At 42.1% G+C, this 14,701-nt stretch overlaps 1 protein-coding gene and 1 long non-coding RNA gene across 8 annotated transcripts in view; one reads left to right on the top strand and one right to left on the bottom strand.

The window, feature by feature from the left end:
* sema5ba (sema domain, seven thrombospondin repeats (type 1 and type 1-like), transmembrane domain (TM) and short cytoplasmic domain, (semaphorin) 5Ba) overlaps positions 1-14,701 on the bottom strand; it is a 221,888-nt gene that overhangs the window by 137,372 nt on the left and 69,815 nt on the right. Inside the window, exon 1 of one of the 7 annotated variants that reach the window (XM_081600564.1) lies at positions 1,643-1,918. The exons of 3 other annotated variants lie outside the window; for them this stretch is intronic. In XM_081600564.1, the coding sequence (XP_081456690.1) occupies positions 1,643-1,718 (76 nt within the window). In that variant the 5' untranslated portion in view covers positions 1,719-1,918. Of the gene's footprint in view, positions 1-1,642; positions 1,919-14,701 lie in introns of those variants that run through there. 3 more of the 7 variants (XM_081600563.1, XM_081600581.1, XM_081600580.1) reach the window with 3 other exon arrangements.
* Positions 6,416-11,428, top strand: LOC145549100 (uncharacterized). Its single transcript, XR_014085053.1, has 2 exons — positions 6,416-10,411; positions 10,446-11,428. It is a non-coding gene; the product is annotated as an uncharacterized LOC145549100 (long non-coding RNA).

Genomic DNA, 14,701 nt, shown 5'->3' with positions numbered 1-14,701 from the left:
TAAGCAAACTTCATTTTCCAAACGTGAGTTCAGGTTTTGTTTGTGCAGCTTCAGTTCAACGTCACTGGTATCTTTCTACACTAAAAACTTCTCTGTTGTGATGTAAAAGTTTAACAAAAAATAAATAAATCTTTTATCATTCATGTCCAGACAGTGACTCTCGCTGGACGTGCTTAAAACACGTCGAGCTTTAATGTTAATTGTCGAAGCATTAGTCCTAAAAAAAATCAAAGACTTGACGACTGTTCAAAGCTGTTTTTACTTCAGATGATGGACTAAAATTAACTTTTAGCTCAGAAAATGGTTCATTCTGGCTTTAACCCACGAGTCCCTCAGTGGCTAGACGCGGTTAGAGCCCGGATGTCGGGCGTCCAAGTGAACTCGGCTGCACACGAATCTCCACTCTGGAAAAACTGGCAGGGCCCAGCCACGGACAGCTGGTCACGCTCCACGCTGGGTCACAGCGTGCGGGCAGAACTGATGCGTGCTGGGTGCCAACACCGACTCCTGAGAGCGACTTTGCTCCTTTCCTCTGCGAACAGAGTGTGCATGAGGGAGGAACGGCTACTTAAAGCCGCGGCAAAGAGGCCTTAATAGGGGCCATCCAATTTCCCGTCCCACTGTGTCGAGAATCGTCAGTAGTTTGTTGTCGGTGAGGAAGCGGTACACCGGGTACGCCGGCTGCTGACAAAGTTGTCTCAACAAACACTGACATGCAGGTTCTACGGTAAAAGACTCGCAGAGCCTCTGGTAGTCACTCAGTCAGACACAGCGAGTCGAAGAAAGGAACTGTGTGTGTGCCGAGAACTTATGAGCAAGCTGCATCGATCCCAGAGCTCAGGATTTATGGAGGAAAAGTACAAACACTGCACCAACAAAACACGGGAACAAGATGGGATTTATTTAACCTTCACTGATCAGGCATAGAAATTATGACCCCAGAGAGGAGAAGAGATAATATCTATTTGTTTTTATTGCACTTATTGGAGGGTGAATTACAGATTCTAAGTGAAAATGTAGATTGTATACATTGTTTGTACTCTATATATTGTGTATGTGTTAAATACTTTGACTGCAGTCCTTATTACTAAATTGTTGCCTTTTGTCCTGTTTGGTTAAAATGTGTTTTCAAAAGTTAAGATCTGATTGTACCACACATTATTATTGTCACGCTAAGAAAATATAAAAAAATTAAGTCATTAAATTACAAGAATAAGGTCGAAATTTTGAGAATAAAGTTGAAATTATGAGAATAAAGTTGTGGTATTTTAAGAAAGTCTAAACTAAATAAACTTTACTCTGGTAATATTACGACTTTGTTCTTGTAATACTGAGTTAAATTTCAAGATAAAAACTTGGTACATGATGCACAGTGTGGAACTTAAACAAAATGGTTTCATCTATTAGGAATCCTCTTAACATAGTTTAAAAAAAAAAAAAAGAAAAAAGAGCTGAGTAATAGACTCTCTCCGTCTGGCTCTCGTACAGTAAAATACTCAGATTGCCAAGTGCTTTAAACGCGGAATAGAAATTGATTATCACATTCCTAAAGTGCTCCGGCTTCATTATTCTAATAAGACAGAGCATTTTGAAATGTAAATCGTGCAATTCTCCCCTGTGGATGTGTGCACTGAGAACTTACGGCAGAAACTCATTTCGAGCCTCACGCCGCTAAAGAAAGCTCCAGGCAGAACAGCTTCTGTTGAGGTGCGCTGCATTGATGCGTCCCTGGAAACAGTTTGCTGTAAACAACCCAGAGCCGCACAAAGAATGAACCCCGGTCTCTTCTCTCTCTGCAGCTCGCAACACAAAGTGCACAGCGCCTTGAAGTCAAAAGGTATTTTTGGAAAAGCTCAGCCCAGATAAATAAAGTAAAACGCCGTTAAAAGAATATGTAACAATCCAGATGGCAGTCCGTAAGTCTCAACTGTTCCCGCGCAAGTCTCTCCCAGAGATAAAAGCGTAACTATGGCAACAGAGCGACAAGCTTGAAGTGCAGCGGCAGGGGAGCCGGGTTGAGTGCATTTCGGCTCCAAAGGAAGCGCCGAGCGGAGGTCTGCTTGATGATGCAACACGGCGACAGGAAGTGAAGCGAAGGGTTTCAGACCGTGAAAACAGACGTAGAGGAGTCGAGTCCTGAGAAATAAACTCAGGACTCGAGTTTATTTCGAGTCCTGAAATAAACTCGACTCCTCTACGTCGAGTAGAGGAGCATATAAACTCACCGGAGTGAGTTTATATGCATTTATACGCCAAATCAGAACTTGCTTTAAAGTCCAGAGAAAACTTAAGCCGTGTTTCTGAGATTAGCAATAGAAAATTCTTAAATATGTTCTTCACTTGCTTATCTTTCGTAGAAAACGTTTCAGCAACTTTTATAAAACATTTAGTTGGATAAAGATCGTCCGTTATTCACATTTTGTTGTCCGTTTGTCGCATCATAAAACGAAGTTCTGATTGGCAGTGAACTTCGCCACACTTCAATTAAAAGTTGTATGAGGCCGTTGAAGTCACAAAAAGCCCTTTGATCCTTTAATAAGCTAGTTTGTTGCGAATGTGTTCACTGTAATGTTAAAAGCCCAAATAAAATGACTAAAATGTTCACCTAAATGATAATCTAAACAAAACTATGAGATATCAGATTTACTTTTTTTTTGCAATAGGAAATTAGAAATGTAGATTATGTATAACTAAAGTAAATCATCAATAACTTCAGGAAGTTCTACACCTTTCAAGGTCACTTTGGTGACCTGAACTTGGACTGGCTTACTAACAGAAGCTGCATGTTTTTGAGGTGTTGGGCCAGACCTCGGGTCAGAAATCGAACCTGGGACCTTCTTGTTGCTAGGTAACAGTGCTGCTAACTGTGGCACTCTGCAGCTCCTACAAAAACTTCAACATTTTGAAAAGAAGAAAAGGGAAGCCGAATTTAACTTTCAGGAGTTTACCTTCCTCTTCCTCCTTTGGCAGAGCGGACATTAATAGACCAGGAGCTTCCAGAGACCATACACGCTGTACTCGCCCGTCTTGTAAGGAGGTCGCCTCTAATTACAAATCAGCGCCGACTCCCTGAGCCCAATCTCATCAGACTCTGTTACGACAGTGATTAAATTGCTTCTGGTCCATTGGGGAGCGGCTATATGCGACTTTTATGCGACGCGTGGAAAGGAGTCTGCGTGACCGGAAGCCGGGGAGTGAAGGGGATAAAAAGACTAGCGTGATGCTTTTAGATGAATTTGTCACTCCCAGATAACACATAGTAGGACGTGTAATTGGTGATCTCAAAAGCGTAGCTCCCACAGGATGAATCTCCCCTTTCCTTCAATTTGTTAGAAGTGATTATACGTCATTCCTAAGCGTCTTTATTAGCAGTGTTTTTTTTAAATGGAGCCCCTCCGGAGCTCTAAGTGCATGAAAAATGGCGCGCTCGCACACAGGCCGCCGCGAACCTCCCAACGCTAATCATGAGCTTTTCATTGCGCACAAATAGTAATGCCTCCTGCTCTAAAAAGCTCCCAGGAATTCTCAGTCTTGGTGCAAAAATAAAATGAATTATAGCAGGAGGTAATAGCACCTGCTTCCTTCCCCAAACTAAAACGGCGATCGATGCCTCCAACCCGGGAGAGAACATCAGCGAGAGCTCATTTCACACATCTCGTTTCATCCGACCTCTGCAGAAAGGAGCCGGTGAAGAAGGGAAATAAAGTGCATGGATGTTAATGTGTCTCCGTTAAATCGCACCCAGCGTACACTGAGATAAGCGCAGATGGGCAGAAGCGCATTCCCGTCCCGTTCAGACTCCCCTACTCTCGCCCTTGGGGATGGTGTGGTTCAGCCGAAGCCACATTAACCATGTCGAATTGACCTCAACAGCCCGACCCCACTAATCTCCTTAATGCCAACCTTTGTTGGGGGAAGATATGTAGGAGCAATGTCCGTGAGCGTCGTAAAGGAACTGGGCAGGACATGAAGTCCGTTTAAGGGGGGGGGGGACAGTGAAACAAGAGGTGAAGATGGTGAGACAGTGAGTCTATTTTCTTCTTTTATGACGGGAGAGGGTCCTGGACGGGTCAGGGCAATCAGCCCTCTCTGGGTTCCTCTAATAGCCCTTAGGAGAAGCCGAAACAGACAAAGAAAGGATCGTCTAAAGGAATTAGAGCTGGCTGACCTCAGACTGGAGAGGCAACGGCTGGTTGGAACAATACAGAGCGACTCAGGATGATGAGATGAAATGTTGTGTCTCGTATGAAACTTAGCTGAGCGGCGTAATCAAAATTTGTTGAGCCCAAACGATTGTTGGTGTCTGGGAGACGATAGGTGTAGGATAATCAACTAGCTGCGACGAGAATAAAGACACTGAGTTTCAAAATCAACAATTTTCCAGTAAAGGCCGCAGGTGGCGACAGGTGGTTTAGTTCTTGCACAAACTTCCGAAATATACTATATACTTTATTTCTTTTTTTTTTGCAAAAATATAGACAGAACAGTAACTAAAAATCTCTTACAACTTAGTTGAAAATGAAAGTCAACTTAATCTGATATTTCCAGTTCAAAAAAAAAAAATCGTTTTATAAAAACATTCAGTCATTACAAAGACCTCCACCACACTTAATTACTACAATTAATGGGAGGGTCTAAAAGTTATCAAAGTAATCTAAACAATTACAAATATTTAAAAAAATACAGATTTTGGTTCTAATCTAACAAATTATGAATTAAAGAAAAACTACACTGATAAAACTTAGGATTTACCAAAAAATCTACGTAAATGGCCACAACAGATACAGAATAAAAACAAACAAAATACTGAGTAAAAATGAGAAAGCACAGAAAAAGTTGACTGAGTCAATTCAGTAAAAGTAAATACTTGTAGTTTTACATGATATTTGTTAACAACCACAAAAACAATTATGTTGCAATGAAAAAAAGAAGCTAATTTTAGCATCAGAAATAATATCAAACAGCTTCATTCTGTCGAAATGCCAAGTTTTAAAGTGGATTTCATTAACAAATAATCAAGATTCTTTGGAAGGAAACGTCTCTCGGTTAATGTACTGAGAGTCTATAAAGTGTAGCAATATTAAAAATATATAGATTTTAAACAACGCAATAAGGTTGAAAAGCAGCAACAGATAAGTAAACAAGGCCTGTTTCTGGCAAGGATTTTTTTTTTTTATCACTTGTGTACATAATTTAGCAATTTGTATCCTTGAATTAATTGTCAGAGAGCACTAATTAGCAATTTGTTCCATTAAATTAATAAAATGTGCCCTTGACTTGTTTAACCATGTCATTGCGTTATATAATTTGCTCTCAAATTAGCCTAATAGTATAAAGCTACTCCATCAGCCGGGGGATGATTTAGTGCGGCTGATCAGTATGAAAGATCAGTCTGGGGCAAAACAACAGCACTTTTCATATAGAGGAGTCTTTGAGCTGCTAGAATCACACGGAATAGGTCAGATAGAGTCAACAACGTGCAAAAACACTTCTAGCTGTGAGTTTCTGTGTTAATTGGTGTTGAAATAAAGTTGATATTTTCAGGACCTTTCCCAGGATGATTCTTTTTCTCACTTAACGAATGCAGTAACAAAGCTAAAATGTCTCCTCTCTGTCCGTCCTGCTCATTCTGTTTCATGTTTCCTGTCACCAGGTCGCAGGCTTCACTGGTCCTGGTGGCGAATCCGGAGATCCTTCTCTCCAGCGACACTCTGTAGTTTACTCCAAGGCATCCCGAGGTCTTCCCAGGCGAGAAATTATAACTTCTGGGTTTGGTCCAGGGTTTTTTTCCCCTCCCAGTGGGATATTCAGAGATTCCCTCCATCATCTTAATCCACTCTACTCTGAGGTTCCCACCGTGAGCTTCTCATCCTAGTTTTATGGCAGAGCTCGGCCAGAGCTCATTTCGGCAGCTTGTATCCATGATTTCATTCCTTCAGTCACTTTTTCATGACCATAGATGAGGCTAGGAACGAAGTTGGAACATAAAATCGTCTGTCCATCTCCCGATTCTCTCCACCGCTGGTTGTAGACATGAGTCCTCAAAAACTCCTCCACTTTTATTCTTAGGAATTTCTTCGGCATTAGTGGCCTTTATTTGAAATCGGTCCAACAGGAAGGGGCAAAGGAATGAGGATGTGAGTCAAACTTGGGTCTGCAACCCCAGAGTGATCTCTACTTTTATTCAGTTCACCTTCTCCAGTTGAGAAACACGGTTTCAGGTTTCAGACTCGAGGAGGAGTTGACTCTGGAGTGAGATTCTGAGGCTCCCAAACAACACACCGTCTTTTCCTCGACTATACCGATGCGTACGCACCCCAAACTCACCCCACAAAATGCCTTTGTTGTACAAAGCCAGGACTGGTTGTGGAAAACCAACACATCACATGTTCCCTTATATCAATATTTGAAGATGAAACCCTGTCGAGAAAAGTCGAGCTCATCCCACTTCCCCATGCTGGAGATTTTAGTTTAATAGTAATAATAAATAAAATTACCTTAAAATTAATGACATAGGTGACATCAAGACCCAACAGTAGAGTCAGACGGTAATAAAATGAATCTGGTTGTGTGTGTTGTTATTGTGTCCTGCAAACTTTGCTTTAATTCTACTTTTTTATATTTAATCATAAAAAATCAAAGTCAGGCAGAAAGAGAGTCATGAAACAGGAAGCTGGTTTCCTGAAGAAAAGCGGAAGTTTATTTCTTGCATCAGTCTAAAAATAATTCAGACCATTCCTTATTTTAAAGCATTAAAGGTTTTTAAAGAATAAAATCTAAACATTTTGAGAAATTGGATAAAACCCACAGTAAAATACTTAAAATAATGACTTATAATTATGGCAATAATTAATATTGGTTTAACCAGTGGTTGATGTTGATTTGATTATAAGAATATTTACACTTACTCTTACACTTGTGGAAGTACTTAAAGGTGAAACAAGTAACTGTAACATGATATCAGATAATTAGAATAATGGATTATTATTGGTTTCTTGTCAGAAGTGTCTGTAATAACTCACATTATGATTATAATAAGAGTAACTAATAAGTTATGGTTATTATAACATTATAAATGAATGTTGAATCAGATAAACTAAAAGGTTATAAATGTGATTTTGACATTGAACTTGAAAAGGTGTAAAATGTTGTAACTGTAATTAAAGGTCACTGATGTTGTGTAGGAGGTAGATGGTAGGTGGAAGGACAGGGCAAAAATAGGAACTGATAGGAGAACGGAGAAGATAAAGCCTTATTGCTAAACTTCAACTTGCCTAAGAAAAGGTTGGGCAGGAAACAGAGGTAGGAGGAACTATTGAGCAACTTGGGGACATTAGAACAGAGATCCGGTCATAAGGTCTCCAGGGTGATGGAGATGAGATCATCTGTCCAAGCAGTCAGCCAATGAGACAGGCACAGCAACAAAGCCAGCCAATGCAAACGCACCAAAAGGTGGATAAACCCTTTATAAGGTGGGTGCAACAGAGGAATCGTTGGTTGGATCCTTCAGGCAGCTTCGAGCCAAGACGGAGATGGACAAAGAACTCTGCAGCTGAAGAAGAGCCGGGGCCACAGAACCGAAGACTGTTCTGCACATGGGGACCAACCCGTTAGCCCCGCAACATGTGGCTTCAAATCGCACTTCTCTCATCAGCTGGGTTCAGACCCCCAAAGAAAAAGACCAAGGCAAAGATGAAGATAAAGACAAAGGCAAAGAACAAAGGCAAAGAGGAAGAACTGGTGTGTTCCTTCCGTGGGACCAGAAAGATCGTGAGACGGGTAGAAAGGAGCTACAGAGCTGCAAGACAAGAAGCTGAGGACCGCTACGCGCATGAGGAAGTCACCCTGAGGCCTGAGACCTGCCGCTCTAAGTCAGTACTCTTCCTGTACTGGGAACCTCCTGCTGCTGCAACACCTTCTTCATCATCAGGCCAGTTCTGGGGTTCAAAATGCCAAACTCTGTCCGTCTCTCTCAAAGTTTCCCTTTTTAGTTCTCAGTGTCAGCATTAGGGAAAGATAGGCTAGATTATTGATTTTACTTATTTGATTATTTCTGCTACTGAATTAAGCTGTACTGACCCTTGCAAAATTGCCTTACTAATAAAATAATTAGCATTTAAGAAAATCTAAAAGATGTTGTGGACATTCAATTAATGAGTCACCTTAAAGTTCTTTGATGGTTGTGAAATAGCTATGAAGTTTGATTCTGGGAGGAAAAAGTAGGAATGTTTTATAGGTTGCTTTTAGCCAAAACTAAAATAATGACCTTGGGACTTAAATCTAAGTCACTAAATTTAATCTAGCCGTTAACAAGTGCCGTTATTTTAGGAAGGGAGCTACCGTTAACAGGAGTGGTTGTAGGGTTATGTCGCTGTGAGTGCTACTCAGCGGATTGCTCCTCAACTGTAAAAGGTCATAACTTTTGGATCGAAGGTAGTCAGAGCTAGACGAGTCCTTTCCGACCCCAGTTTAAACAGATTATTCTCCACAAACTATCGCTAGGGTAAGACCCGAGTTTCTGGGGATTTTCCGGACCTGTTAGACAGAGAACTGGGCCGTAGTGAGTCCAAAGAGTTGTGAGGAGTGGGCGGGACTTACTATTGGGTAGTAACAGACATGGCGTCCCTGGGTGGGCCCGACCCTAATGAGTAGGAGGGCCTTACTTTGACCAAGTCAGTAAAAACAGACGAGAGGGTCTGAATAGCTCACTTGGGAGACCAGCTCTTAGGAAATAGAGTTGGGAGCGACTGATGAGGCTTATCAGCCGCGACCCTTGCAGTAACTGTACAGCGTGCAGGCGAGGGAAAAGCTTCCGCTTAAGATGAACAGCTGCATCAAGAAGGGAAGCCAGTAGCCAACCTAGCCTAGACCCATCCCTGCTCTAAGGTACCCTGAGAGGCTTTGGGGGATAGGCGACTCGGAGACAAAGAGACCGAGGAGTACGACGCAAGGTCGTACGTCCAGAAGATGTAAGTAATTTCACAAGGAAGTGGTGAAATGCATCTGGAGCTCAAGGTCGAGCATCTGAGCACACGCATGAGGGAGCTCATTGGCGTGGAAATGACGAAGTGGACTGTTATGTCCAACAGAGAAAAATTGTCTTTGTCGGAGCCGAGAAGTGGGACAATACTCCCAGAGGACGGGAGGTCCCAGAAGAGTACGTGGATGAGGTCGTGCGGAGCGTGCATGAAGCCCTTGGACATGCAGGCGTACGACCCACCCGTAAGGAGCTGGATGAGCATGAGCTTTGGATCCCAGTGAAACAAGTCCAACGCGTGCTACGGGGCTGTGAGGTATGTGGACAATACAACGCAGGCCGCCGAGGGCAGCGGTTGGAAGGGTTGTTCATCAAGAGCACATTACCCGGGGGTTCAATCTGCATGGATGTAGCAGGCCCCATGGATAACAGAAAAGAGAGGTGAGGAGTACCTCTTGGTGCTGATGGACATGGTGTAACAGTGACAGCTGAAAAAGAGCAGGTCTTCCCCTGCAGAGGAACTCCGTTCACGTCACAGAAAGCCGGAAGGCGAAGGCACTTCTCCTTTTTGCCCAGAGAGGGAAAGGGGAAGTTGCAGTTTACAGTGTCATTGAAAACAGGACAGAAAGTTTGGATTAAAGATCAAGATCGGCCTGTAGTCATGGTGATCAAGTTGAAATTCAATGGAATGAATTTTGTGAAGCAAGTACTGCAATGTAAAAAAGTATTACTTATGAAGAAAGGGGTCCACGAGGTCAGTGTTCAAGCCAGTTCTTAGCTAAAGCGAACCAGAACATTGCAAGAATCAAGCATCATGCCATCCTGTGTTAGACTGGCTACTATTACAGGATGATTGCCATTCAAAGAACAACTTCAAGGCTTAGGACTAGGAGGGCCCTGAAGAAATTGGATTATGCTAAAGAAGAACTCCTGTCACAAAAGGATGGATTAAACTGGAAAAGGGACTGAAGTCATGAGGAAGGAGTGACGTCATAGACAACCACAAAGATCAATCCTGCAACAAAGTGTTGAAATCACACCCAACACCTGGAAGCAACCTGTGGACTTCACAGAGTCCTGCCTGACAGAGTCCTGTTGCCTCCGACAACTCCAGTAACCCTTTAACGACCCCAGCGATGGAAAAGGATTATGATTATGGATAAAGCGTCATGCTGCTTATGCTTTTTGTTTTACTCTACTGAACACCCAGAGTTTTGTTTTTTTTTTATTGAGGCTTTTTGCCCATCAACCTGTCCCTAAGGAATCTTCCACATCCTGAAGAACCAACGCTTCATTCAGCTGAGGATTTTTGTCACTGTTAAAGGATCAGAGCGACCTGGGTTCTCTTCAACATTCGTCACTTCCTGAGAGACATCAAAACTCCAAGGAGGGGGTGTCAAAGAGCAGTGGAGTTTGAAGACTGCTGTGGCCTTGGTGATGACTGAGGATCTGCATCTTCACATCCCAGACTGCTGAGCCCTTGGTGACAACTGAGAATCTGCATCTTCACATCCCAGGCTGCTGAGGCCTTGGTGACGACTGAGGATCTGCATCTTCACATCCCAGACTGCTGTGGCCTTGGTGACGATGGAGGATCTTCACATCCCAGACGACCATCTTCTCTTTCCAGGGGATGAGGACGCAGACCTGCAAGAGGATGTTGGGTTCCCAGCATGTGAAAGGTCTGACCTCGCGGAGGGGGTGTCGAGAAAAGTCGAGCTCATCCCACTTCCCCATGCTGGAGATTTTAGTTTAATAGTAATAATAAATAAAATTACCTTAAAATTAATGACATAGGTGACATCAAGACCCAACAGTAGAGTCAGACGGTAATAAAATGAATCTGGTTGTGTGTGTTGTTATTGTGTCCTGCAAACTTTGCTTTAATTCTACTTTTTTATATTTAATCATAAAAAATCAAAGTCAGGCAGAAAGAGAGTCATGAAACAGGAAGCTGGTTTCCTGAAGAAAAGCGGAAGTTTATTTCTTGCATCAGTCTAAAAATAATTCAGACCATTCCTTATTTTAAAGCATTAAAGGTTTTTAAAGAATAAAATCTAAACATTTTGAGAAATTGGATAAAACCCACAGTAAAATACTTAAAATAATGACTTATAATTATGGCAATAATTAATATTGGTTTAACCAGTGGTTGATGTTGATTTGATTATAAGAATATTTACACTTACTCTTACACTTGTGGAAGTACTTAAAGGTGAAACAAGTAACTGTAACATGATATCAGATAATTAGAATAATGGATTATTATTGGTTTCTTGTCAGAAGTGTCTGTAATAACTCACATTATGATTATAATAAGAGTAACTAATAAGTTATGGTTATTATAACATTATAAATGAATGTTGAATCAGATAAACTAAAAGGTTATAAATGTGATTTTGACATTGAACTTGAAAAGGTGTAAAATGTTGTAACTGTAATTAAAGGTCACTGATGTTGTGTAGGAGGTAGATGGTAGGTGGAAGGACAGGGCAAAAATAGGAACTGATAGGAGAACGGAGAAGATAAAGCCTTATTGCTAAACTTCAACTTGCCTAAGAAAAGGTTGGGCAGGAAACAGAGGTAGGAGGAACTATTGAGCAACTTGGGGACATTAGAACAGAGATCCGGTCATAAGGTCTCCAGGGTGATGGAGATGAGATCATCTGTCCAAGCAGTCAGCCAATGAGACAGGCACAGCAACAAAGCCAGCCAATGCAAACGCACCAAAAGGTGGATAAACCCTTTATAAGGTGGGTGCAACAGAGGAATCGTTGGTTGGATCCTTCAGGCAGCTTCGAGCCAAGACGGAGATGGACAAAGAACTCTGCAGCTGAAGAAGAGCCGGGGCCACAGAACCGAAGACTGTTCTGCACATGGGGACCAACCCGTTAGCCCCGCAACATGTGGCTTCAAATCGCACTTCTCTCATCAGCTGGGTTCAGACCCCCAAAGAAAAAGACCAAGGCAAAGATGAAGATAAAGACAAAGGCAAAGAACAAAGGCAAAGAGGAAGAACTGGTGTGTTCCTTCCGTGGGACCAGAAAGATCGTGAGACGGGTAGAAAGGAGCTACAGAGCTGCAAGACAAGAAGCTGAGGACCGCTACGCGCATGAGGAAGTCACCCTGAGGCCTGAGACCTGCCGCTCTAAGTCAGTACTCTTCCTGTACTGGGAACCTCCTGCTGCTGCAACACCTTCTTCATCATCAGGCCAGTTCTGGGGTTCAAAATGCCAAACTCTGTCCGTCTCTCTCAAAGTTTCCCTTTTTTAGTTCTCAGTGTCAGCATTAGGGAAAGATAGGCTAGATTATTGATTTTACTTATTTGATTATTTCTGCTACTGAATTAAGCTGTACTGACCCTTGCAAAATTGCCTTACTAATAAAATAATTAGCATTTAAGAAAATCTAAAAGATGTTGTGGACATTCAATTAATGAGTCACCTTAAAGTTCTTTGATGGTTGTGAAATAGCTATGAAGTTTGATTCTGGGAGGAAAAAGTAGGAATGTTTTATAGGTTGCTTTTAGCCAAAACTAAAATAATGACCTTGGGACTTAAATCTAAGTCACTAAATTTAATCTAGCCGTTAACAAGTGCCGTTATTTTAGGAAGGGAGCTACCGTTAACAGGAGTGGTTGTAGGGGTTATGTCGCTGTGAGTGCTACTCAGCGGATTGCTCCTCAACTGTAAAAGGTCATAACTTTTGGATCGAAGGTAGTCAGAGCTAGACGAGTCCTTTCCGACCCCAGTTTAAACAGATTATTCTCCACAAACTATCGCTAGGGTAAGACCCGAGTTTCTGGGGATTTTCCGGACCTGTTAGACAGAGAACTGGGCCGTAGTGAGTCCAAAGAGTTGTGAGGAGTGGGCGGGACTTACTATTGGGTAGTAACAGACAACCCAAATGAAAGCCAAGGTTCAAAGCGCAAAACCTTAGATATGTACAAAAACACCAGAATGAATAGTTTATAATGTCTCTGCAGTGTAGCATATACGGACATATAAGCTATGCTGGAAAACCCGAAGGCCTCCACATCGGTAGATAGTTTCTAACCTCACCTGTCTCCAGTTTCAAACGCGGTCACCTGCACCGGCCAGGCCGCCTCTGCAGAGCCGCGGTGTGTAATAATACGCTGTGTCTGGCCCTCCGAAACTCTATTATGATTTCACTTGGCACCGTCGGCCACAGTTCCGTACCTCCATTCACACACACAGAGAAGCTATAATGCTGTATTATTGACTGCATTTCTCAGTGTGTCTACCTGATACTGTTTCATTGTGCGCACCGGGAGCCCCCCCGGGGCGCAGATTCATTTAGAAACCGCCTCGGCTGGGTCAGAGACACTCTGGGAGTGAGAGAGGGTTCAGGTCTGGCCACCGGTTTCAAGTTAAGAAGTTATTACAAAGGACCCAACGACAACAGGGCGGCACAGAGGACGGCGAACCCAGTCTCAAAGCAGTTTTAAAATCACAGTGGATGTACGTTGAGTCACATCACAAATGCACAAAATATATAAAATTCAATATATGTCACGCAACGCATAAACATAGCACTGATGAGGCTTGAGCTGTCGATACAAAACGTTTAAAAAAAATGTAATTTAAAAGTTTTCATTCAACATAAACACCTGAAATAAGAGCCAACGTTACACGAGAGCTTCACAAATTGCCCAAAAAAAAAACATGAAAAGGTGATAAACTGCTTCGAATCCCCTCAAGCAGCTTGCAAATATCTCTATCTCTGATTAAACACAGGAACGTTTACCTGGTCTTATCTCTCTGTTTGAGGGAGGCTCGTAACCAGATGAACGCTGTTTGTTCAGCGAAGGAAGAAATGTGGGAAATTCACCCTAACCCCATCTGGATGGCAAATATTCACATAATCCTAAAACACCGGACCTGCTCCCACAACAAGAGGCAGCGATATAAGCTCACAGTTGAGAAACGAACAGGAGAACAAAGTAAAAATAATAAAAAATCACCATATGCAGTGCGGCTAAAATGTAGTCAAATCAAAACGTGTTTACTGAGCAACACATTAATAAAACCGGGTTTTGCTAATTCTTTTTAGCAAAAAAAAAAAATCACTAATGGTACAATAATCGACAACTCTGTTGTTAATTTGGTAAACACCTTCCTTCAGTCTGTAGGACAGCTTTTAGTCTGCTACAGAAAACATTTCACAAGAGATCTTTGGTTTTGTCTCATGCTCCATTTCCTTCAGGTCACCCAGCAGGTTTTCTATGTAATTTAGGCCCAGTGACTGAGATGACCACAAGCAATGGTTTTATTGGGGCTGCTGAACTATTTCTGTGTTTACATTGTCCGTCTTGTCCTGGGATCCTGTTGGAAAAAAGCCCAAGATAAGACAGCTGTAGTTTTTATTTCAGTCGAGGCCAACAGATTTTTGTCTTCATGTTTTTCAAATAGGAAACAGACGCACAGCTACAGCTCCACATTAGCCTCATTGAAGAAAAACACACGGCTCTGTTTAAAGGCCTAGTAGACTTTAGAAAACTTAACTAATTTACAAAATGTGATAGGAATACAGCGGAAGCTTTTTTTTTTCTAACATGGCTCTGAAACAACAAGTAGGCGTGTAGAGAGCAAGAATAAAACAAACAAATAACTGAAGCGCTAAGACCTCTTTAAGAACAAAACTGAAGCTGGAACAAAATTGGTAGCATTTTGTTTGGTCTTTATACTGCAGACCAACTAAAGG

Source organism: Poecilia reticulata, chromosome 2, assembly GCF_904066995.2.
Source record: "Poecilia reticulata chromosome 2, P_reticulata-male-v2, whole genome shotgun sequence".
Taxonomy (NCBI): Eukaryota; Metazoa; Chordata; class Actinopteri; order Cyprinodontiformes; family Poeciliidae; genus Poecilia; species Poecilia reticulata.
The sequence above is the reverse complement of the archived record's forward strand: the minus strand, read 5'-3'. Positions and strand labels throughout refer to the sequence as shown.